Consider the following 26,688-nt stretch of genomic DNA (forward strand, 5'->3'; position numbering starts at 1 on the left):
ATTAAGACTATTTAGTAATGAGTATATATATATAAGAAAAAGGTAGTAGTTAATAATTAGATGTAGATAGTTGTATAGGCTAATAACCATGGCTCAGATTTAAGATTACTTAATACTTTTATATTTAAGTTATCTTTTTTGAATGTAAGAAGTATCAATTTAAGTGTTATCTGTTGAGATGAGATATTTCTAACAGTCAAAAGAATTATTACCTTTTTATACCAGTTCTTAAAATTTAGATTGTCAAAATATTTTTTGTTGCATAGAATATGAATTTTGATCAAGCAAAGTAGAAATTTCAGTAATGAATTTTTTCGTACAGCTCAGTTTTTATATCAGTGTCTTCTAAGTTACATGACTTAAGTTTAGTGTTAAAATGTGAGTGTATATTCTTCAATTGGACTCATGAGGCAATAAATAAATGTTGATAATTAGTTGATGGATGGTAATTGTCGTTAGTTCATTTTCTGCCTCTAGATCACTTTACAAATCATTGATTTATAATAAAACTTTAGCTACATCTTCAGGTTTTTCAGACTGTTACAAAATCTTTATTTATTACAATATAAATAACTATCTCAATAAGTCAGTCTGCCTTTTAAGTGATAAATGTATATTGCAGTGTTTACATCACACATCTTATGCCTGTTGATATAATTAAATACAGTGAACTGTTATTTATAGACAAAACAAGCTTTTATGTAATTTAATTTTGGATTCAGAATGTTTTTCTATATGACACTTATAAATCTCATATTTGTAATTTGAGAACTGAATCTGTTGCAAGGTTTGACAGTTTTTCTTTTCATTTTTAGAATACTTCTAGATGTGGTGAAGTTAAACCTAATGTATTTGATAAATCCAGAATAACTAAACATCCTGGTGATAGAATAAAATCTCCAGCATTAAGACCAGACAGTTCTATAGATGAACGTAATGGAAATGCAATAAACCAAGGTTTGTGGGCTATTTATTTTAAATACATCCATTATTAGTTTATTTAATTGTATTTTGAATTTATCCTATAAAAATACTTGTTATCATAAATGACTGATGTAACTTTACGTTTAAAACAGCTTTTGACATTTCTGTATTTTTTATGAAAAATGTTTGTTCGTTTAGTATTGGAAAACAATGTTATCTGTGACATCTTTGTGAATGTATTTATCACCAATGTAAAAAATACTCAGCAAATTTAGCATTGAGATGGAAAAACTAAACGAAAATGATTTTACCAATATTGAATAAAAATATACTTAATAACTGATTTTAAGCCCTTCAATAAGAAAAATAATTAGGCCTAACATTTAAATATAACACTCAGGATAGACATATTTTTTTAATCTTGTAAACCATCTTTATGTTCTGGATTGTTGGTAAACAAAGAAGTGTAATTCCAAATTTTGTTGCAGTCATCAGTAAAGGTTTGAATAAACATACATGTGATACTGGGTCCAAAGTAAAATGGTAAACATGTTCATGATTTTACACTGTACAATTTTTTAAGATTAAAGGATTGTTGTTTTACAATCTATTTATTCTTTTGAGACGACATTACAAAAGTAAATTGGCAATAGATTCATGTGGGAAAAAAGAAGAGGAAGATGAGGTAGAAACAATATTTCTAATTACACATATCAGCACTTATTTCATCATCAGTGAAGACTAAAATATTTTGTGTGAAGATAATAAAACAAATTAGACAAAATCAGAATGATAATTGAGAACATAAGGTTCAGAACAAAGATGCATGTTCTATATAACACATTAATTTTATTATTTATTAAAAATTATCTACAGTAAAATAATGCAACACATTGTCTAGGCATGGCCTGGTGATTAATGTACCCTGACTCTAAATAAGAGAATCTATGGCTCTTGATTCCTTGACCATAAAAATATATACTGCACACTTTGGGACCATGGATGTGCTGTAAGAATGATGGTCAAATCTTCCAATTCCATCAAAAAAGAGTATCCCCAGAGTTGATTGCAATTGTTGTTGGCTAGCTGCCTTCCCTCTAATCTCTCAGTTCAAAATTAGAAAAAGCTATATACAAGTAACCATTATGTAGCTTTGCATAAAATTCTAAATGAATAAACAAGAAGTATAGATTGATATTTATATTTAGAAATGTATGTTAAATTTTTAAGATTATTTCTATGTAATGCAGTAAAACTGAATGTTTTCCAATATGAACCTTACTTCTTCTCACATAATAGCTTTCCTTGATTTGTGCTGCCTTCTATATATGTGCAATTTTTGCTTGCTACTAGCCTTGAGACTCCCATCTAAGATCACATAGTATAGCTGCATTGTAACATGCAAATGAGCATGCGACAACCCTCCACCAATAGGAGTGTGACACACCCTACCTCTGTATTGTAGAGCACAATCATCACCTCTCGATTTGGCACTCGGGTGTAATGATGTATATTGTTATCACTTGGGAACTTTTCAGATATAGGCGTTTTTCAATGGAAGTAACTACAAAGTCATTGTGTCAGTAACTTCTACTTTGTCAGGTGTGAAACAAGACGAATTTGTTATCGCTAGCCTGCCAACTACATTGGCATTGGGTTTGTCTTTGTCTGTTGTGAGAGATTATAGCTTTTGTGCAGCAGGTGGTAGAGCCTTTCATGCAAACTGAGCCTTCTTTTGTCCCTGATATACCTTTGCCCACATTTCTCATTTGTGATGGAAGTGATTTTGCTTTTTCCCTACCTATCTTTGCCTCATCTTATACCTATGTTGTCTTGATTCTACCTCATCTTTTTTTCATAATTTCATAACTAGGTTTCTAAGGTATGTTTCTATCTCTGTGTGGGTGTGTTTATCAGCAAGATTTCTCCAAAACAGCTGGATTTGGACGAAAGTTGGTATACATTTGGACTATGACTCAACTTAGAAATGATTAGTTTTTGAGGATTAAAAGTCAAGGTCACAGCATTGTCACGAAAACTTAAAAACTCCCTATCTATTAACATGGGGACTGATTTTTCACACTACTGTTGCTCTATAACTCAGTCAAAGATGATCGGATTTTGATGAAACTTAGTGAAAATATATGAAGAATATTATTCCACATTTTCCTTCCAAAAATGATTTGTGTCCTTTGATAATGACAGACATATGCACACATTTTCCTATTTTTTGAGGACTGAATGTGATCAACTCTACATGGTGGAGGTATGTGCTCTACTGAGTGCCCTTCTAGTTTACATATTCAACTATTTTTACCACTACTTTGGGGCTTACATGTCTTATTCTCCTTCCTTATATATGACTAGGCATGACATTGTGCTGTATTGCTTTTCTTTGATGCCTAATCTTTGGAGTCTTTTCTTCAGACTTGAGAGTCAAATCCTCTGTCTTTTGTTTGTTTTCTTAGGCTCAGATTTTTCTTCCTTCACACTGCTCTTTTTCATTGTTTTTCCTTCTTTAACCTTCTTTTTGTAGTATTCCACCATTCTCCTGTGAGGTTTTTGTCAGATGCTCATTCACTTATCTTTCCTACAGTGGCGTGATTATCTTCTCAGCATTTTCACTTCTTATTTGGTTGATCTTTTTCTAGAGTTGGTTAGGGTGTGATGCCGTTGTTAATCAATTGCTTTTACCTCTATTGTATCTCTTATGCTTTCTTCTGACTCATTTTGTCTGCTTGTATGATTTTACTGGTATGGTTGTTTCTCTGGTGGCATATCTTGGAGCTGCATGCCTAGGATTTTGCTCTCTTCTCACTAGTTTACTGTTTCTCCTTCTTTGTCTTTCTCTGTTACATGTCCTCCTGCTTCCTCTTCTCTCTCTGTCACCATTTCCCATTCATCCCTCCGCTGCAAGTATACTTTGGTACTGCCAGTCTTGGCAGTGACTTTCCTATACGCTCAGGGTCATTAGGGCCTTTTTCATTTGGTTTATAGACCTTTGCCCTCCATTTGTGGCCAATTGATAAGTACTGGAATTTCTGTCAGAGAGACTTAACCTTTATGTTTTTCCTCTCCTTCTCCAATGTCTTCTGTTTCCATTATTTTACACCATCCAAGTGATCTTGTTTTTTGCCAATGTTGGTCCTAATAGCTACAATTGCTATTGGTTGGGTATCTCATCCTTTTCCAGGTTTTTCTTCCTGTATTTTCATGATTCCCAGGGAAGGGAATCTGTAGATAGGTGTCTAGTCTTACATCTTCCATGTCTCAGTTGGTTTCTTTTTCTCTGTCATTTCCCATGGAATTTCTCACCCTACAGTGATCTTTCTCTCCAGATCTTGGGATTACCGATGTGGATATCTCGGATGCTTTTTTCTTGTTTTGCTCTGTCCCAAAAAGCCCCCTACAGCCATCCCCTTCTCTTCCTTTGGGAGGCAGTGCATCTGGATTGGTTGGTTCAACTTGAAGGAGTCACATCTCACACCAATGTCATTTCTTGTTCATTTGTGTGTATTTTTGCTAATATTTCTGCAGGGCTCAGCCTTCTACTCTTCTTTTGAGGGACAAGGAGTGATTGTTTTCCCATGCCATATCCTCTTCTTCCCTCACTGTGCAAGAGTTTTTTACTCTTTTGGGGGAGAATTGGGCTTCTCTGGAATTTTGTATCCCTTTGGATCATGGTTATCTGTGATGTCTACATTGAACTATACATTTTCTGGATCCTTGTTTTGGATCCCTTGTCCTCAACCATTCTCCTTTCTCCTTCCTTTCTTTCAAAGACTTCACCTGGTGACTTGATAAAACTACTCCCATAGGAGGTATTCCTCTTACTCTTGACCAATTCTCCTTCTGTTTCCAGATGCCTTCTTTACGAGATGACTTCACATGTCAGGTTTATCTGGTCCTTTGCAAGACATTCCAGACTCTCTTTAGATGTAACCTTTCTTCTTTCTTGTTCAGTTCATTCCTTCTCCCTCTTTGTCTGTCCACAACATGGACTCACATTCCATAGTCAGTCTCTACATCATGTTTTCTTTCATTCCCTTCCTTTTATCCCCCATCTCTCCAAATTTTTTCATTGTCTGTTCAAATGAAGCTTATTACTTTTGACCATGACTGGTTAACAGGCAGACATCACTAATAAATTTGGGTTTTCTTATTATCCTCTCCTGTCTTTTTCTATGCTTTTCTTGTTCTTTTTTTGTCTTCTTTGTCCTCCTTGTCTTGCAGTCCTTCCTCATTGGGACCTGAATACTCTTGACATCCTATACTCTATGGCATGTCCATTTACTGATTGGACTTACTAAGAGGGTGTGTTGCAATCCTATTAGTGGACGGTTGTGACATGCTCTTTTGCATGGTACAATGCAGCTATACCACATGGGAACTCATAGGCAAGAGCCTGATGGCTAGTGGTGAGCAAAAATTGCCCATATAAAGGGCAGAACAAATAAAGAAAAACCATTATGGTAGAGGTAAATAGCTATCGGAAATACATTTTCAGTGTTGAAAAATTATAACTTTTCTACTGCTTTAGACAATTTATCTAGAAATGAAAAGACTAAATTTTAAATTAAAACATTTTTTAAACTTTTTGAAGCCATGTTCCAAAACTTAATGCATCGCTTAAAAACTTCTAGATAGAATTAACATTATGTGTAACTTTTAATGTCATTACAGTTCTTATACATTTTAATGGTATTAAATGCAATTTCTTACTGAAGTAGACCATTTAACTGGAAATGAAAATACAAAATATGATTTAACAGAGTTTATAAACATGATTTCTTTTATGACTGAAAACACTAATTCAGTTTAGGCATCTTAAGCTTTATGAACTTTTACATTTGTCTAAACACTTTTTATAGACAATTGTCATGATTAAGTTAATCGTATACTATACATTGCATACAGATCTCCTTGTAAGATTAAAGTTAGATCTTACTTAATGTTGATAAATTATTTTTATATATACTACTGTTAGACTTTCTTATTTGCATATAATTTTGTTAATAAAGCGTGGTATCACATTGTTTCTTGGCTTTATATATCTTGAATATATGTATATCATCTGTATTTATTAGGTATATTCATACATGTATGGTTATATGTACCTATATGAGTATGTTTTAATATTTATATACACTACTTGTGTTTAGAAGTGATTAAAAATTACAAGTTAAAGTTTCATTTATAAGTGTTTGGATAAGCACTGGCAATATTTATATATATATGCTTTTATAAGACCATGTATTTGTATTGCAGTACAAGTAGTTATGATTTCAATTTCTTACTGGTTGAGGTTCTTTAACTAGAAACAAAAATATAAAAGTTGGTTAACAAGTTGTATACACATTTATTCAGGAAAGCAAGTCCCAGAAGTTTGTGACCATTGTGATACCAAGATGGCACCATTACCATTATTATCCAGTCCTCAGGAAAGAGATAGAAGAGGTAAAAATAAAGAACAGGGAACAAAAGCAAAGAAAGCTGGATCTGATTTTACCCTTGGAGATCTAATAGTTAGTGAACAAATGAAACACAGTAAACAATGGAAAGGCAAGAGACAGAATTTTCAGTGCAACATAAAAACTTTTACTTCCAGTGAAAAGGAAAATGAAAATACAGAAATAGAGTTTCCTTCTTTAGAGGAAACTGTGAATAGGTTAATTTCAGAAGTTATTCAAAATGGAGGAATACCTGTAACTAGTTCAGAAGCTCTTCAAAATAATATACAAGTGGAGAAGAACAGTTACTCTGCAATTCTTCAGGCTAAACCTCAAGAGAAAAAAGAAGTATTTAATGAAAGAAATAACTCAATGGAACATGTGTTAGAAAAAAATAGAGATAATTTTGAAAAAATAAATGAGTCAAGAGGCAAAAAATGTAGAACAAATAGGACCAAAAGCACTGAATGCAAAGACTCAAATCAGAAACCAACAAAGGAAGCAAAATTTATTAGATGTAAAAGTGAAGGCAGAGATCCTCTTCATGAACCAAACAAAAATGATGGAATAAAATCAGACTGTTCTTTTCATAAAAATGCCTCCAGCTTTGCCAGCAGAGTTGTTAAGGAAGCAGGACACGGTGAAAATACCTTAGTGATTAAATCGAAAACAAAAGAGTTCATAAATAGAAAAAACAGCATTAAGAAAGCTAGTCAAGACCAAAATAGTGAATTTCATAAAAGACACACCACTGATTTTCCTAAATTTCAAGAGAAAGAAGGTACAACCAGTAACAGATACAAAGAATGTGAGCTTAGAAATTTGCCTGGTGGCAGAAATAAGGAACAAAAAGATGGCAACAGGCACCAGAAACAAAATACTCCACTCAAGGATAATGTCAGGAATGATGGCAAACCAAATAATTCCAGACATATGCAACAAGATGCTGTTGATACTAACAAGGTTCAAGGAATTACAAAGAAAAATTCAAAATATTATAGTCATGAGAAATATACACAAAATAAGGATATTCTCACCTTACAGAATAAAAAGTCATCAGAAAAAAGTAATGAATCAAGTAGACACCAGTCATCAGAAGATCCAGTACAAGAAAAATCAGAAAAAAAGAAGAAAAAGAAAAATAAGAGTAAAAAAGGAAAAGGTTTACCCACAGGAAAAGTGTCTCTACTAACAACAGAGCTGTTTTCAAAGATTCAAGGCCAAGTTCTCTCAAAACCTCTCATGGCCTCTCCAGCAGTAGAATTAGATATTATGAATCCTGAGGAGTATCCAGATTTGGCAAGTAGCACCTCTTCCTCAGCCAACAAACTCATTGTTAATAAAAAAAATCAAACAAAAATTAATTTAAAGCGTGATCATGTGAGTGAATCAGAACAAGCTGAAGATTGTACTTTGAACAAAAAGGAAGAATGTAGTTTGATGGCACATGTTAACTCCAGTTATGATAGTGAAAGTGATTCTGTAAGCAAGAAGGGTGAAACATCGAAAGTGATTGAATTGAAAGAGAAAGATCCTGCTGACAAAAGAGTAATTCCACCCCTCTTATCCACTTTCTCCATGACAGGTTTCATGAAATCAGGCCTCTACAGTGACATCTTGAAGACAACTCAGGTTTGGATATAATTTTTACATATTCAGTTTACAGAAGATGCTAGCTACTAACTGCCATTTAAGTATTAACATCTCTGACATTGATAAGATAGAAATTACATTGTATAGGTGTATCGGATGAGGGCCTTTTAGCAGCCAAATTCAAAATAAAAAGAAAACTCATTTATCAGTATTTGTGTGTTTTTGTACATATTGTACTTGGTATCTACTTAAAACATGAAAGCTTCATAATTTATGTAATATGAAATTTGTTCATAATTAATCAACATTCTCCACCAGGAAGAAAAATACAGAGTTTAGTTCCAAATTGTATACTTACAAGTTAAGACTCAAAACTTAATACTTTAAAGATAAGGATGCATAATGTAAAGATGAAACTTAAAAGTAAATATGAAGAAAACTGTCAAAGAAATATGTAAAATATCTATTAAACTTCATGTTAAAACAGATATATATTTTCCCCATGTCACTAGTGTGAAGTTATTTGATTTTGTTTTATGTTTATTCATTGTATTGTCTCTGAGTGTTACATATATTTTTAAATATATATCTCTGTATTACAGAACTTTATATTGTTCATTGGGCAGTTTAGCATGTAATAATTATTCTTCAAAGATTGATTGCATAGTGATGTCTTTATACATCTGATTAGCTTATATATAATTTTACTTTGTATTTATAGAATCAAGTGAGTTTTCAGTTTTAGAATAATGTTGCTATGAACACTAAATACTGCTGCAGTTAGTTACGTGTTTGTGAAGTTTTGGAGATGCAACCAGTTGCTTTTGAGTCCACCCCTGCTTTATTGTCATATTGTTCTCAAGGGGATTACTTAGTTTTCCTCCTCTTTCTTATATTGCTGTGCATGCAGGGAGGTTTGCAACACAATTATGTGAGGGTGTCATTATGCCTTCCCCTCATTTATCTGAACAATATGCTCTGGTATATCATTATCAGGATGATATATATGGACACTCAAAGGATCCGTTGTTGGACATATTGGGTGCCATATACGAACCTGTTATTTCTCTTAACAAGTTGCAATTTTCACAGATTTGTTTGACTCTTACTAGTGTTTTAAGATACTTCTCTTCCCTTCAATATTTGTCTGAAGCATAACACCGATTGCCTCAACAATTTGATTATGAACTGGGCCATTTACTGGTCACTACTATGACACATTTCTTTTTTTCAGACTTGCCTTGGTGTTGTGGTTGGTCTGTTGCTGAGACTTGTTGAGTCATGATGCACTTTTGGAGTGTATTCATTTACCTTCTTCTGCCCTTTGAGATTTATGGAAAGTGCCTTTTCTTTGACCTTATTTATTTACTGGAATGCCAGAATCATTAGAAGCCAAAGTTGATACAGCACATTTGCAATCTTCTTTATCATCTTAGGCTGCTCGACCCTATTCTACTTCCACTTGTACTTCTGCAGGCTCATCCCTTCATGTCTCAAGGCCTCCTTCTTCCACTCCGGTAGTTCTCTTAATTGTTTCCGTCCTTATTCTTGGGCGATAGTTTATGGGCCAGTATGTGGACTTCTCCTGATACCTTCATATCTCATTATCTTCACGATCTGACAGTTTCCTCTTCAAAGGGACTTTGTCTTCCCCCTGTGGCTGTGTTGACTACCTCTACTAGATTTTAACAGGGTAGTGAGTAACATGTTATCTGACTAACAGTTTATGTTCCTTTCACTTCTAGGGTCCTTATTGATTTTTTTTTTTGATCCCACTCAGTGGCAAGTATTGCCCAGTCAGGTATGTTTGTATTTAAATTCCACACTAGCAACCTTTGTATCGGTTCCTGGTTGCAATGGGCTCTGTTGAGATGAGGTGTTCCATAAGACCATTTGGATGCAATTCTGGATGGTGATATCATATTACAATATTTCTAATTGACCACTACACATGGACTATCATGAGTAAAGCTAAAGAGGATTTTCCCGGTCCTTGCTGGTCTTAGAGCTGAATCAGTTGAGATCAGTTTGCTTTTAAAAATTAGTGAACATGGTTCACCTGTTGCACTGTCTCTGGAAACCTGTTCCTCAGGACTCCCCAATGCTTATGTTCCCCCCCTTATTTCTACTAGTGGAGCTCGGGAGTCTTTACCTCACCCAGTTCACAGTTGCTGGGGTGGTGGACAGCGGATTTACCTTTGGAGTGTTGAGTTTTCTCCACTCTCGGAGAAGAGGGCAAAGTTGGGTCCCTGGAAGTATTTTCCCAGATGTTGGTAAGAGCAGGTCCAACTTATGTGGGAGTCTACTCATAAAACCAGTCCAGATTTGACGCTTAGCTCTCCAGTGGGGGGTGCTTGAACCCTCTTATGAACACTGTCAGGTCTTATGTTGTTCATGCAGGGGGTCCACTATCTCCCCATAAATCTGAATGCAATGTGGTCCCATCTTTAGTTCTTGATGGGTCAGTGTTCCACATCCTCTCCTTAATTCCATGGGTAAGCAGAATTCTCCTTGCCCATTTGGTGGGGGAGTAAAGACAACTATTTGTAAATCCAGACTGGATGAGTTCTGGACTTTGGTGGAGTATGGCATATGATCCCATCAATCTAGACCTGGGATATTGCCTTTTGGACTTCTTCAGATTGATTAGAAGGATTGTCCATTTTGGTGTTGCTTTCTTTCTTTCATAAATCTGGTGGTTGTAAATGCATCATTCTGTGGTTACTGGTAGGGATCCTTTCACAAAGATATATATATATATGGAATTAAGGTTTATTCTTTTAGTGAATGTAGTAGATTTTTGAACTAGTGGCCTATACATTAAATAACTTGATTAGTATTTACTAGTGCGGTGTGAAGATTATTAACTCGCAGGTTGTTGAATGACAGACTCAACTAATCTTTGTGGTAAGCATGGCTAATGAAATGCCTCAAGGCATCTGGGAAAGCTGAGAACAGGAAGTTGCTGTGAAGAAGGCTCGAAGTGTTGATATAGAAACATGACATGGACATTGATATAGACCAAAGATGTGATGAAAGCAATAAAATAAACAAAACATGGAAATTAGAGAATTTTTAGTCAACTTGAAATTGTTTTAATGCAACATATTACATTTTATGTAGTATTTGTATTCAGAGAGGATTTACCTTATTAGGTATTGGCTAGAGTCTAGCAATAATTTAGTTCAGATATTTTTACTGGTTCTTTTAAATTTGCAGAATGGTCCCTTTTCAGAGTTGGGATCAAAGGATCCAAGTTTCAAGGTGAAATTTTGGTTTAGGGTGGGGCTGTTTTGTTCAGTTAAGATATGTAGCTTCTGATGTTTAGTTCTTTGTTTAAGATTACAGCGTTTTGTGCAGATATAATGTGGATTTTTTTAGTTGCAATGGTGATAAAAACAAGTATGGGATGTTTTTTATTATTTTTGGTGAATCTGATTTCCAATTTTCTTCCAGTTTCTCTGATGTAGAATTCTGGACATTTATTGCACATTATTTTATAAATTGATACTAAAATTGTGCACTGAAAACTAACAATGAAACGCTTCTTGATATAATAACTGCCAGACTCGTGAACATTCAAAGTGACTTCATTAATTGTGCAAAACAAACAAAGATGGACGATTTTTTATGAAATAAATTTGTGTCAGTTTGTAATATTTTATATGTATGAAACAAAATGTGATATGTAGATGTTTATGAAATAAATGTGATTGATGAATAAATTATTTTACATAAAACAAAAACAATTTTAAGTTATCTTTATTGAGCTGTTATCCATCATAACTATTATTATACAGTGTACCAATTTGTTAGGTTTTCTGACTACCTATACAGTACATAAATCATTTTGCTCAACCCCTAGGAATAGCAACTGGCACAGCTTGAACTCAGTCATTCATTATCTGGTTATTGATCCTTTGAATAATGACTTCATGTCATATGTGACTTTTTTTTTGTCATGGCAGATAGATCAGTTGTATCTAAGAGGGTCTACTGTATATGTTTTAATTTATATAAAATATATTTATAAAAGTTATGTTTTTATTCAAATTTCAAGTTATTATGTGGAACGTAAAATCATGTACCATTCTGCTGTACATTTAACCACATTCTCCCATATCACAGCTGAATTTAACACTTTTAGCATGTTGGGAAAAACCAGAAAAAGTAGACAACATTACTAACCTTGTCACATGTTTAAGCTCTTGTTTGTCTTTGTTATCTTAACTTCTGGTTGTTTAGAGAATGCTTACTCTCCTTTGCGATGCAATGCCTGTCTTGTCGGTTAATTTGTTATCCTCTTAGGAATTTTTAAATATAATTTTATTATATATTTTGTTGTTATTGTACATCTTCAGTACTCGGGCTTTGTATGAGGAAGTTTAATGTAATTTCAGTATATTTTTTGTTCCTGATTATAAATTTCTTTCATCAAGCTGTTTTAGTTTTAATATTCAGACTCTATGTGAGGATCTAGGTTTCATGAGAATGATTATCAAATTTTAAAGTGGGGGAAAAGTCTTTTTGAAGGCATTTAGCTAAAAACTTGGTGAAGTTGCTTGTTTAAAACAAGTAAAGTGGTTTAAGTTTGCACAGCTGTAAAATTAGCTCTTTAGGTTTAATATAGGTAGAAAAATTTGTAGTATTCTTTGGTTTTGTAAAAGTTCTTACTTTCGTGTGAAAAGATATTTTTCTATGTTTGTACTTAGAGAATATTTGAGCTCAACTTTATAAGATAGATTTATTATCTAAATGTTAGTTTTTAATAACTTAAACCTCAAACTAATTGTCTGTTTTATTTTACAGTAATTTGATTTTTTCTTTAGTCACTGAGACATGCTGAATGTGAACCAAATGCTATTGACATTTGCTAAAATAATTTTCTAATATTTGAATCATGAAGAAGCTCTATGGATGGTCAAGAAACTAATTTTAAGCTATTTTTTTTTGTATTTTCAGCTTGTCTCCATATGTGTTTTTATCAGGTTTACTGTATCATACTTATAATTAGTTTTGGATCTTTAATAGAGTTGTAGATTTTCTTTAACATCTCAGTACTTCTCCTTAAATTATTTTTAATTAATTTGTATTTATTTGTAGGAAAATACATGGTATGGAATTCACAAAAAGGCAAGCACAGATAAAAGACCTGAACCAGAATTGGTCAATGATACTGCTGAAGAGGATGGTATTTCTTTTACAATTTTGTGTATTTATGTTATTGAGTAATATAAAAAATTAACTACAGAAGATGAAATTTGCGTTCAAACATTCAAATTTTAACCAAGGACATTAAATGAAATCTGTTTCATCTACAGTTATTTATAGTAGGTATAGATCTCTAGAACCTAAGAGTTTTGATTACCTTTAATATATAATATATAGAACACTTGGGTTATAAGCTATCATATCTTTATGTTAAATGACTTGTTGAATAATTTGAAATTACTTGCAGGTAAAACTTTCCATGCACTTTAAAAATAACCTACAGTAATTTAAATTGCTTCTAAGTTTTTCATCACCCATTTGTACATATGATTGTGGCTTTGTTCTTGTTGTTTTTGTTTTTTTAACCATAAATACATGTAGGTCATCACAAAAGTCTCATATCTTTTAAAAGTCTGTTTCTGATATGGTAAAATTTATAGTTATTTCATTTACATAACTAGTACAATATCACAACTTTTTCAAAACTATATTTTATTTTTGTTAGTTTCTTAACTAATAGTTAATGGAATAACAAACAACTTTAGTATGGCTACCGCTACTATTAGTTTTACCTTCTGTTAGTTTTAGCTTTTGCTATAGTCAATGCAAACTGTATAACAGTTCTGTATATTATATTACACTACTTCATTAGTTTAGATACATTAGTTTCTGATAATGCCCAGTTGTCATAATTACCATTGTTATTATTCCTTCATTTGAGTCTTTTTTTTATTGTAATATTATACATTTTGGCTATTTCTTATAGTTTAACTTTATTTATTACTTCCAGCTTGGCACTCTGTAAATTATCCATTTGTATGTGAATGGGATAGATAAAATTGGATTAGTTATGTTAAACACAGCTCATAGTATCTTTAATATATAATTTTTTTTAATACTATTACTGTTTATTGTAAAGTTTTATTATTCATTTAATTTATTATTGATTATAATTATTTTTTTTATATTCATAAACACCAGTTGTTTTATTGTACTACTGTACTGACCTGCTTTCTAATTCTATAGATAAACAGTAGAATGGCATGTGCATTGTAATTTATTTCAGATGTGAAACAAGATACTCTGAAACTACACTGTTGGGCCATTCATTGTGCTTTAATTTGTCCCAAGATGTTATTAGAGAGGATTGTACAAGGTTTCACATATACTTGTGACATGCTTTTAACAGTTGGGGATTTGTTGAGGGTGCATAAAGTAAACTAGTTTTTATGTGATTTGTAAAACTGTATTCTATTCTTTAATATTAGTTTTACTAACTGTTGGTTAAAGTGTTTAGTTAATATGTTTATTTTTATTGTTAATTTTTTATCGTATTTTTGTTTCTTATGAGGACTTTTTATATTGTTAACTTAGTTTGTAAATTTACAACTAATTAAACTGTAAACTGGGCAAACCTTGTGAGATGTTACTGGAATTATGGCACACAACATCAGTAATAGCAAGAGGACTAAACTGATGAATCAATGTATTCAAATCATTAGAAGTAAGAATGGTATTTTCATCTAGCTATATTTATTAGTAAGTTAATTGTTAGTTCCAATCTGTAGATAGCATGCTTTGAGCAGAAGATAATGATAATGTATTTATTGTGATTGATCTTCTAGTGTAGTTCAGTTATTTATATGTAAGGTTTGTTGGTTTGTTTATAATTAAGCACAAAGCTACACAATGGGCTATCTGTGCTCTACCCACCACGGGTATCGAAACCCGGATTCTAGCATTGTAAGTCCGCAGACATACCGCTGTGCCACTGTGGGGCATATATAAGATATAACTCATTTGTATCAGTTATGAAGCCTTAGATGAAAGAACTGTTTTCTCATCCTCATTAAAAAGTATTTCAGTGCAAAGTATGTCATTCAAATTTTTATAAAGAATTATAATTTCTAACTTTATTATTGCACAACTAATTATACCCATTTTCTCAATCTTTTGAATATTACAAAATATTTATGAACCTTTACTAAAGATATAAGATGAACTTACTGTATATTACTGACTTATAACTGCCTTTTTTAACAAAGTTTTGGTTAGAAAGTGTCTTAATTGTTCTGCTAAAATTTTCATTTGAAGTATTAGTTGTGTACCTTTATAGTCTCATTCATTTTATCTTGTTACTTAAAAAAAATGTAAGTGCTTTTATAATTAATGAAGAAATTAAAAATAACTGACACTGTTGAAAGTGTGTTGTTAATAATGATGCTACAAGACTGGCAATTTTGAATTTGTATTAACTGTAACTTGTAATATGCATGAGAATGCACAAATAAGGGAGGTAGTCTTGAAAAGATAAGTGACTTTACAGTTACAACATTTTGGATATATATATATATATATATATCTATATACTACTGGATAATGTAAGGCTGTAAATGGTTTATCTTTATATAGAAATGAGTTGAGGAAAAGGGTTATTTTTATTTAAGTTGTAGTTGTGTCTTCCAAAGTATTCAGTATATAATCCCAGGAACATTTAATAGATTTCTCATCCTCATTTTTTAGAATTCTTTTGTAAGTAATTATAAATCAATGAATATACACTTTTGTAATTTTTTTCTGTCTATATAAGCATATCACAATGATTCGTGAGAAAGGTTGCTCTACCAGCAGTTTACACATTTAATGACTAACTTCGGAAGCTTCTTAAATTTATTTAAACTTTGTCTGATGCTTTGGTTACATTCTAATATTTTCTTACCTCAAGCTTTAATATTGTTATGAATGTAATAATCAGTACCCATTTAAAGAATAGAAGATTTAAGACTGTCAATCTATTTGTTGCTGATTGCAAGGTTAGTGAGGTAATTTTGCCTTATGGACTGTGTAAGTAATACCAATTAATGAAAATTAAGACTAATGAAAATCACTGACTAACAAGTAATTTATACTTCTTTTGGTATTGTGCATACATGTTCTAGTGATAGAAGGAGAATATTATTTGGTACATAACAAAATAGAGGTGTGCTTGCTACAGAAGTATATTTTGTAAGTTGCGCATATACAACATACTTTACAAACAAAAAAAGGTTGACAGATGTACATAATAAATTGTGCTTGTAATTTTAATTTGTTCTTTGATACTTGTATACTCCAGATTCTTCTTTTATTACTTTTTTTCTTATCAGAATAGTGTAAAACAATATTGCTTGTTTTGGATATTTATCTGTATTATTTAAGAAACTGTCACTAACTTTATATATATATCTTTTCTTAGAAAATACAAGTAACTTAGCAGCAAAGAGAAAAAAGGGAATATTAAGTCAGAAAAAAAGAAAGAAAGTAGCAGGATTAATTTCAAAAGAACATGTTGTTGATGTAACTCCAAATACAAAAAAAACTCAGGAGCCAATTCACATTTCCTTTACTGATATTTTAACTATTAAAGAGGTAAAAAGCTTTTTATTTATTCCGATAAATCAATTTTCAAAATATCTATTGTATTTGTAACCAGAGACTTTAAATATTTCACTTCTTATTGACAAGTGTCTAATCGTTTTGTAAATTGAGAATAAATGGGGCTAAATGGATGAGCATGACCTAAGGTATGCAAGCATTGACTATGAATGTAAGGGTTCATGGTTTGCATCCTGTTGCCACAAAAAATATGCTTTGCAGTTTGGGACTGTTGGCATACTATATAAGAGTGATGGTCAAATCCCACCATTTGATTAAACAAACTCAAGAGGTGGCACTGGTTGCTGATGACTAGCTGACTTCCTTTCTGTTTGTCAGTTCAAAATTAAGGACTACCTATTTTCAGCATTTATAGAAAACTTTGTTAAGTTCATTGTAAACGGAAGAAAATTAAAAATGACTGTAAATAAATATATTAAAACAATGTTTTTGACAATTACCATTAGTTTTACATTCTCATGAAAAGTAATGGGAATATCATTGCTACTGAAGCTATTATTCACACTATCACCATTAGTCAGATCTGGTTTGTACACCTATAATTTCTCATACTTTTGCAACAAAACTGTGTTCTACATGTACATTACATATGCTCAGAAAGTTATCAAGTTTGTTTTGTGGTGGTATACATTTTTTGTCTGTGTGGTTTCATGGATTTATTCAATTTTCCTGCTAGCATAATTTTAAATGATCATAATGTAGAATGGTGGTTATCTAGCTGTTTGCTATATGTAATTCATACAAGACCCAAAACTCAAGCACTTTCGAATAGTTCACTATTCTTCTTGAGGAGAATAAAGAAGAATAGTGAACTATTTGAAAGTGCTCAAGTTTTGGGTCTTGTTTGAAAACCATTACAACTTTTGTATGTGATCCTGTATGCTAACTTCTTAATCAGAATTTGTAATTCATACATATATAGTTCAGTAGCTTAGCTTCCATAGAGATCCAGTGAATAATAAATACAAGACCATTAAAAAAAAAAAACTCTTGCATCTCCAAGTATGTACTGTTATAGTTCATCTACATTCTGCTTCATATCAGACTTGTAATAACTCTCTTTTAGGGAATAAAAATGCAGTGAGCAACAAATAAAACAGTTTTATGTACTAGCCACGAAGAAGTTGCAAAGTAAAAACATTGGTTAAAATAAAAGTTCTTTTACAATTCTCTGAAGTGTAAAGGTCTTTTGTTTTTCTAACATTATTGTCAAAATATGTAAATCCTTCTAGTGTACTCTACAAATTTTGAAAGACAACCAATATTCCTTCAAGTAAGATAAAATAACATGTTTTAAGTTGTATTTTGATTTTGAATATACCACAAAAAACACATAGGATGACTCACTGGAATATTCTTGAAGCTCTGCAAAATATCTTCTGGTGATTTTTGATAAAGCTATTCATCTTTTGGTTATGCCTTAGTGGTTTCTGCTTTGTAAGTAAAGTAGAAATCAGAGTGGGGCAATTCATGATATCCAAGTAATCCCTTTTTTTGTAAAGATGAATAATAGGCCACTTATCTTCGGTTATTCTTTCACACAGATACAACATTTGATTACTATTTGAACATTTTCAGTAATTAATTATCTTTGAAAATCTTTTGTGTTCTCTTAAAACCATGTGGTACTCAACAGTGGACAATTTAGCCTCTCTTTTCAGAACTTGAGGATATTTTTGATAAAAGTTATGTGCTCTAGGATGATACTGACTTCCAAACTTAAAAATGCACAATCCGTGTAGTTAACTTTAAGCTTTAAACACACAGATTAAATTTTAATAAGTTTTATATTTAACTCGGTAGTCACGAAAACAAATTCTGTCAGCAAAGTGTATACAGTCACTGAAATAGATTTTGTTTTTGTAAAACCTGAGCTCACATCTACAATTAGGAAATTATTGATAGTTGGTTGCATATATTTTTATGTTTGTGATTTATTGTTGTTGATCAAAATTTGTTTGTTTCTGTTTCAGAAAATTCATAAATCGCAAAGACAAATCAAAACTGAAAGACTCAAGACCAAAATGATGATGGTATGAGAATTTTTATTTTTTTATAGATATATTGGTTTTATGTTTCCTAGTAATTTTTTCAAAGATGTACATATAAAGATCATGAAAGAATACAAGGTGAATTCACATCTTTTATAATGATATATATTTGAGTATTACCATTAATTATAGGCATACAGTATGTATTGTTTACCCTCCTGTTAATCATAAATTGACTTCCTGAAAGCCCAGTTATCTCTGACTTTAAGAATAATGCACCAACTTATTTATATATATTAAATAACCATGCATTTTATGTATTTTAGTACTGTTTTACAATTATACCACAATTTGAAAATGTGCTGAATCAACTAAACTTGAATAAACTATATGCCACAAAGAAAGTGTTTGTCATTAACATAGCTTGTAAGCTCAGATATTATCATCATCAGTAATAGTCAGTTTATAAAGAAAAACAAGTACTTACGCATTAACAATATTTATGCATAAGTCTCTAATAAACCTGTAATATCATATTGATATTAACTTCTGATCAAAGCAATACCAATGTAGAACTAAAATTATATACCTAGTAATGAGCATAGCTAATTAAATATAATGTTCAAACTATATTAATTATAATGATTAGAATGCATGGTTTCATCTGTTGGGTACCTTTTCTGTTAATAATATTCTTGGCCCTTAGAACAATAATATTTTAGAAGGCTCAGGCAGCCCAGGAGGCATAAATTAATAATAAAGCCATATACTAAGGTAACAATGCAGAATAAACATTATAATAGCCCCCCCCCCCCCCCAGTGGGACAGAGGTATGTAATGCTTCCTGTGGTTCGCTGAGCACAAATAGCCCTTGTGTAGTTTTGCGTGAAATTCAAACCAAACTCTCTATTACTGTGACATGACACTTTCTATATCTATGTAAAATGGCAGATTTATTAAATTAGATTATTCTCATCTGTTTTTATTAACTAAATATGCACAATGGACTGACTTATATTGGAGAATTGTTGATTATGATTCTGAATTTACTATTTATATATAACTCCATGAAATGTTTCAAGCTTTTAATCAAATATACAAATCTGTTGTACACAAAAGATCAGATATGTTAAAAAAGTATTTGTGCTCAACATTTGTATATGAGTTGACAACATAAATCTAACATAAGTCTAACAAGTCAACTGGCAAGGTGATAGTCACAGAAGAATAAAAATACTTTCGTCTATTGTACAGTTTACATTTGCATAATCTCTAGAACCTCCAAAATGCATATCTACAGTTTTTGTTCACTATTGCTGTATATTGTATCTGGTATTTACTCTTCTCTGCCAGGAACTGTTGCTAAATCTGCAATATAGGTTAAAAATGAATGGTTGATAACTCAGACATGAAAAGCATAATACCATGTTGAAAGAAACCATGTAAAAAGTCATGGCCTGAGCAGTCTGACCCCCACCTGTGCACATAGGGTTGGTAGCATGACTTAGATATGTGTTTTGAGTATACAGTGTAAAAATGTTTTACCATCAGTACAGTACGTTTCATGCAGTTTATAAATATACATATACTTTTCACTTTTTATCCATTTAATTTATAAATTTATAGTATAAAATACTTTGGAGCCCCTCAGAACTGAACTTCATAAATTACTACTTATTAGCTACAGTTTGAGCATTACACAAATGCAAAAGATGAGTTGATACTAGATATTATGCAAAAATACTAATTCTGTTATTTATAATAAATGCAAAGTAGTAACAATGAATTTTTCTAATAAATATAAAGTAATTGCAGTGAATTTTTCATTAAATGGTTGGGCAGAAAGCCAAAAGAACAGATTTAATAGATCTGTATGAAATAACTAGAATTTCTGTTATTGTCATAGCACATTTTCAAATATGCGATTTCCAATGAGACATCCATTTTTTGATTATCTTTTTATTTTTCTCTAAATCAAGGAACCCCTTCAATCCAATAGCCTGTGAGAATTACTCCCATTTGCTCCTTTTCCTAATCCAGTCTGAGAATACTACTTTTTTGATGCTGTAATTTATAAATGTACAATATAAAATAGTACTTTTTACATTTAAGTGTAATTTGCAAGTTGTGCCTGATTATTATTTTGTACTACTTTTTCCCAATAAATAAGTTTTTTTTTACATGGAACAGACTACAGTACAGCTAAATAATCATAAAAAAAAATTACAATGACTTTACACTTTACAGAATAAGAAAAAGGGAAATGACACCTCAGAGCTTCTTGGATCTGTGAAGAAAAGAGGTAAAGAACGAGAAAAACCAAAACCTAAAAGATTGTCAGCCCTGAAAAAGGTACATAGGATTTACATACAGATAATCAGACCAAAAAATTCCTATAAATAGCTATTCAGTTAGGTTCAACAGAATGTATGAGTGATATTTTCTATCATTAGATATAGTGCTGTCATGTAACAGAGAAAGTTTAATTAACTTCTATAGTTATATTTTGTGTTATATATTTTTGACATATCTCAATACCTAGTTTTGGAGATGCCATGCAGATATATATGTATTCATATGTAAGTGCTAATGTGTCTCCTAAATACTTTAAATTTAAATTATAAATACATACTGTAGTAGCACCTTGAATACTTTCATGGGTGTACCCCTAAAATTTCTGTCCAATTAAGCAACATTTACTACCATATTGGGCAAAGAGTATATCTGGTACAGACATGGTGCAGTTTCTCACAGGTGTGTTCCTCTCACAAAACAAGTCATACTCTATGGGCTTTCTTTGGGCACGTTCTGAAGGATATTCAGCTAAGTAGTTTTTGCACTGGTCCCTCTATCAAGTCAATATGGGATTCTAGCTATAATGTGAATGGGTTAAGATATCTTATTGGAGTTAGTATTTTCCTCCACTGAAATTATATTTCCAATGGGTACTTACCTCTTTTCACATTTCCCACCTATCCTCCCCACTTCTGGTGCTTCTTTTGTGCCTAATCTGAAAGTTTGGAGTAGGTTGATCTGTGTAGAGGGAGTAACTGCATCAGGAGAGTGTGTCATGCTCCTATTGGTAGAGGGTTGCTGCATGCTTATTTGCATGCAAAGATGCAGTAGAACCACATTACATATGGGGTAGGTGGGATTTTCGAGGCTAGTGGCAAGCAAAATAATTTGAATATATAGAGGGCAGCACTGAACGAGAAAAGCTATTATGTAAGAAGAGGTAAGTATCTATTAGAGATATATTTCATTGTAGGAAAATATTAACATTCAGGGATTGGTTCCCAATGAGGACGCAGCCCATTTTGTAGCTTTGCACTTAACAAGAAACAGAATTAACAGCAAAAAAATCTTCTGGTTTTCTTTTTCTGAACAGTATACTTCATTATTTTAGACTATAAAGAAATGAGAGAATGTTGTAAATAAATTATTTTCCTAACATTTCAGAGACAAAACTGTGAATATGTGATTTTCTTAAAAGTAGGGAATACTTTTGAAAATAATACATTATCTACATGTTTTGTTCATGAAAGGGAAGTATAATAGGAAAAATACAGAATATTATGAAAGTATTTTTCTGTGTTTTACTATCTAAAACTAACTTGTAAACACCTAAAGTAATCAGACATGTTTCCACTTAAATTTGATGACAAGGAACCCACATTTCAAAAAAAAAAAGTTTAGGAGACCACTTTTGGGTATTAGGAAAAGTTTATTATGTATGTACAACATTTTGATAGTATTATGTCATCATCAATATAATACTGTGGAAATATACATTTATAATAAAGTTTTCTTCATATCCATTCAATCTGTCCCCAAACTTTTGTTTCCAGTTATTTTAAATATAAACACACATGCACATACACATATTTCAGTGTATGAAAATGGAAATCTATGTACTTACTTTACAACTTATTGCTGTATTGGTTATTGGTTATTATTTGATGTTATTATGAATGATAACTTATTTGCTGTTTACATAATTGAATTCCAGATCATCATTAAAGATAGAGAAGAAAGAAAGTTAAGACGGTTACTTCAAGAGTATGGTCACTCGTCACTTTCACACAGTGCAAAAGAAAATATCTTAGAAGAGATAAAGACATTATCAAAAAGAGTCACTCAAGACAAAGAAATTAAGTCACTGAATGTTGATCTTCATGTAATATTTAAAAATATGGAAAACAGAAAAGAAAATAATGCTGAAGAGAATATTAATCTTGATATATCAGAAAGAAAAAAAGAGGATTCTGATCTGTCTAAATGGTTCGAGCAAGTTGATTTAAAGGAAACTAGTTCTCAGCAAAATTCAGCTGAAGTTGAAGTTTCTGTGAATGCTGAGGAAAAATTAAGGAATAAATTTGAGGCACCACAAAAAAATCTAAACAGCCAAGATCAGGATCACGATGAACAAACAGCTAGCAGTCATCAAGGTAAGATAGCATCCAGTCCCATGAGTTAATATTTCCAACACACACACAGAAGCATATATTTATATACACACTATATTTACAAGGAAGAAAAATATAAACTCAAAAATTATGAGGTAAATTACCATGAAATAAGAGTTATTTTTTGGGATTATTGAGTTAAGGAATGTGTAATTTTATATGTAATTGTAATGCAGATGATATACACTTGTAAAATGAAAGATGTAATTATAATTCCAGCAATTATTTCTTGCACATAAATTGAGGAAAACATAATTGGAATGTAATTCACAAAAAAAGTGTACAGTGTAGTTACTATCTTTTGTTTGTTATTTTATCAAGAGAAATGATTTAGTGTATACAGAGAAAGCCTTGGTGAATAATGTGGTAGTGTTTACTATTACATGAAAAAGTTGTTGGATAAAAGAGGTGTTGTTTTTTAATCTTGGAAATAGTTTTTGTAACTGTAATAGTTTGTTTACCAAAGAATATTTCAACTTATTGTTATTAATTGTTGAGATATGTGTGTGTGTGTGCTAGTATTTTGTAATCAGTTGCTAAAAATTTATTTAAGGGATTATCCAAATTGTTTTTATAATTTGAACAAGCTAGTAATTAGCACTTATTAATAATTAATTTCTTATATACATATTAAATATTAAATGGAAGGTGTAGCTTGTATATGCATATTTTTCCAGTCAGCTCTCTGCAAGATGTTAACATGTGTCAACTAGAAAGCCCAGTGGTCTCGTCTTTAACTGTATCTTTAGAAGAAGAACTTCATCATATGGCAAAGAAAAAAATACACAGCCGTCGATTTAGAGAGTAAGTTTCTAAAGTTTCTTACACACAAAATAGTATCATCCCAAGTTATATACATGTAGCTTTCCTTTTCTCAGTATAAATCTTTTTTTTGATGATGAGCCCAAAGTAAATATACTGTAAATCTACCATGCCATTCTATTGTAAAGTTTCTCATAGACTCTTTTTTCCCTTTATACTTGTTAGCCTCACAGTCATGGATGTAAACACAAAGTTAAAGCTCAAGATAGTTTATTGATAGACCTCCTAAGAGATTTTTATGTTACCTTAGGAGATTATTAATTTAAAATATTCAAACGTAAATCCAGGTGTAATTATCTTTTATGAGCTCTAAATCTACCCTTTTATAGTGGTTTTGTCTTTAAGCTGTCATTCTATAAAAAGTTGTCATTGTAAAAAGGTCGGTTTGAACCCCACTCTGCAATTTCTTGAAATTATTGATGACATGCTATGTAGCTTACAGAAAAGCCAAAACTTCAGTCATGAAACTTTACAATTCCTTTCACCTAAACACCAAGTTCCAGGTCACTTTTACATGTTACGAAAAATATGCAAACGTAACAATCCTAATCGTCCTATTATTTCCATTTGTAGTATGCCTACTGAAAACTTATCTGCTTACATTGATCACTACATGAAAGATATCCCTCCACTTTTGGCATCATACATTAAAGACATGACATATTTTCTGAACATGATCTCTAACATTAACAGCAATGGAAAACTTCCTCCAAACACCATTCTCTGTACTATGTATGTTTCTTCTCTGTACACAAACATTCCCCATGATGAAGGCCTGAAGCTCCAGAATTTTCTCCAATGAAACTAGACAAACTCAACACTTAAACTGTTATACACTTAGCTAAACTACTTCTTACACTTAACTGTTCTGAATTTAATAATGAGTTCTATATTCAAACAAAAGGCACAGCTATGGGGACCAAGATGGCACCAAATTATGCCAACATTTTATTCGAATCTTAGAGATGAGACTGTTGGTAAGTTGTACAAACCAACCAAATTTTTGGAGATGCTACATTGATGACATTATTTTTCATTTGGGTAGGAGATAAAGATTCATTACTATCCTTCTGTAGCCATGCAACCTCCTCTCACAATTCTATTAAATTCACTACCAAAATAAGTTTCTTAGATGTAAATCTAGCATTAAGAGATGGTGTTATACATACTGATTGTACCTAAAGCCAACTGATAGACCACAATACTTAACATTTTTAAAGCTGTTATCTTCCTCACACCAAATACAACATTACATTCAATCAAGCACTTAGATTAATGAAGGTTTGTTTTGACAGTAAGAACTATGACCGTCACATTGATTCTGTGAAACAGACTATGACTGAAGGAAGTTATAAGCAGAACACTGTGATTCAACAAATTGACAAAGCTAACAATATTTTACACGAATCTATCTTGATACAATTACCTAAAACGAATTCCTCTTGTGTTATACTGGTTATTATCTATCACCCAAAACTAAAAAAAGAAATATCCTGGATACTGAAAAAAACACTTTTACTTTCTTCAACTTAATGATTGCTAAAATCCATTTTTATTAAAGTTCCTGTTTTTGACACTAAAGTTAACTTTAAGTCATCACCAGGTGGAAGTCACCCCTGCAATAGCAGGTGTTGCCAAACCTGTAAGTTCATGCAGAAGACTAACAAATTTTGTGATAAAGGCAACCAAAAACAGCTTAAAATCACTAAACCCATAACCTGCTCTACAAAAAATACTATTTACATAATCCAGTGCCAAAAATGCAACTTCCAGTATGTAGGTCAAACCAGAACAACTATACAGAAACAATTTAATAACCACAAAACTTCAGTAAAAATCAACAGAGAACTTCCAGTCACAAAACACTTTAACATACCTGAGGAGTCTCTTGAAAACATTAAACTGACAAGTATAGAGACAGATTTTATATAAAATAGAAACAGAGATATTAAAGAAGCTTAATGAATAGCACTTTTAAATACTGTAACACCAAATAGAATAATCTTGATCCCGGGATTGTTGACCTTCGTATGTCTGTAAAAAAAAATTTCCAAAACTAAATTTGTAATTAAATTTATTTTGAGCTATAAGTATTATCCATATTTTTGTTCATGTCTCAATATATATATATATATATGTATGTATATATATATATTGCCTCGTTAACTCCTTTTATTTTATTTTTCTATCTATAAAACTGTTTTAACATCTTTTCAACTATTATCACTCTTACATCTTTTATATAATGTACACATTTTCTTTTGTACAAACTAAACCTGACACCAGTGTCTCCAATTATGATTGGATAAGCTCCTAAATCAACTCATCTGGAACATCTGGTTTATTGCACTTGCTAAACATTACTGTTCATTTTCCTGAAGAAGAATAGTCTACTAATCGAAAACACTTGAGTTTTGGATCATCTTTTCAAATTCAAAAAACACACAGTCTACTTATTTTGATTAGTACTAGCCACTCATCATCAGGATAATCCAATGCTACATTATCAACCACTTTGACATTATTTATTTAAAAAATTTATTATGTTACATAGGGCAAAATAGTAGATACTGTAGCACTCGTGATGATGACTGGCTAGTGCCAGTCAAAACATGTAGATTGTGTTAAAATCATAAATAATATTCAACGTTAAACTGGTACACAATTAAAAACATTTTATTTAGGCCTATCTATGGCCTTGAAAAAGTTGACGACTCTAAATTTTTCGAGTGATAACAAAAAACCTCCCCGTGGTTTGATTGTGTAAGCATAACGAGCTGGCCAATTTTTTGGCTG

At 31.6% G+C, this 26,688-nt stretch overlaps 1 protein-coding gene across 2 annotated transcripts in view; it reads left to right on the plus strand.

Moving 5' to 3' along the window:
• LOC106458066 overlaps nt 1–26,688 on the plus strand; it is a 50,607-nt gene that overhangs the window by 15,445 nt on the left and 8,474 nt on the right. For both annotated transcript variants that reach the window (XM_013917522.2, XM_013917523.2), the window contains 8 exons: nt 816–957; nt 6,292–8,006; nt 13,071–13,158; nt 16,414–16,586; nt 18,587–18,646; nt 20,852–20,956; nt 22,614–23,052; nt 23,748–23,874. In XM_013917522.2, coding sequence (XP_013772976.1) covers nt 816–957; nt 6,292–8,006; nt 13,071–13,158; nt 16,414–16,586; nt 18,587–18,646; nt 20,852–20,956; nt 22,614–23,052; nt 23,748–23,874 — 2,849 coding nt within the window. The remainder of the gene's footprint in view (nt 1–815; nt 958–6,291; nt 8,007–13,070; nt 13,159–16,413; nt 16,587–18,586; nt 18,647–20,851; nt 20,957–22,613; nt 23,053–23,747; nt 23,875–26,688) is intronic.

The sequence above is a fragment of the Limulus polyphemus genome, unplaced genomic scaffold (genome assembly GCF_000517525.1).
Source record: "Limulus polyphemus unplaced genomic scaffold, Limulus_polyphemus-2.1.2 Scaffold411, whole genome shotgun sequence".
NCBI classification, from domain to species: domain Eukaryota; kingdom Metazoa; phylum Arthropoda; class Merostomata; order Xiphosura; family Limulidae; genus Limulus; species Limulus polyphemus.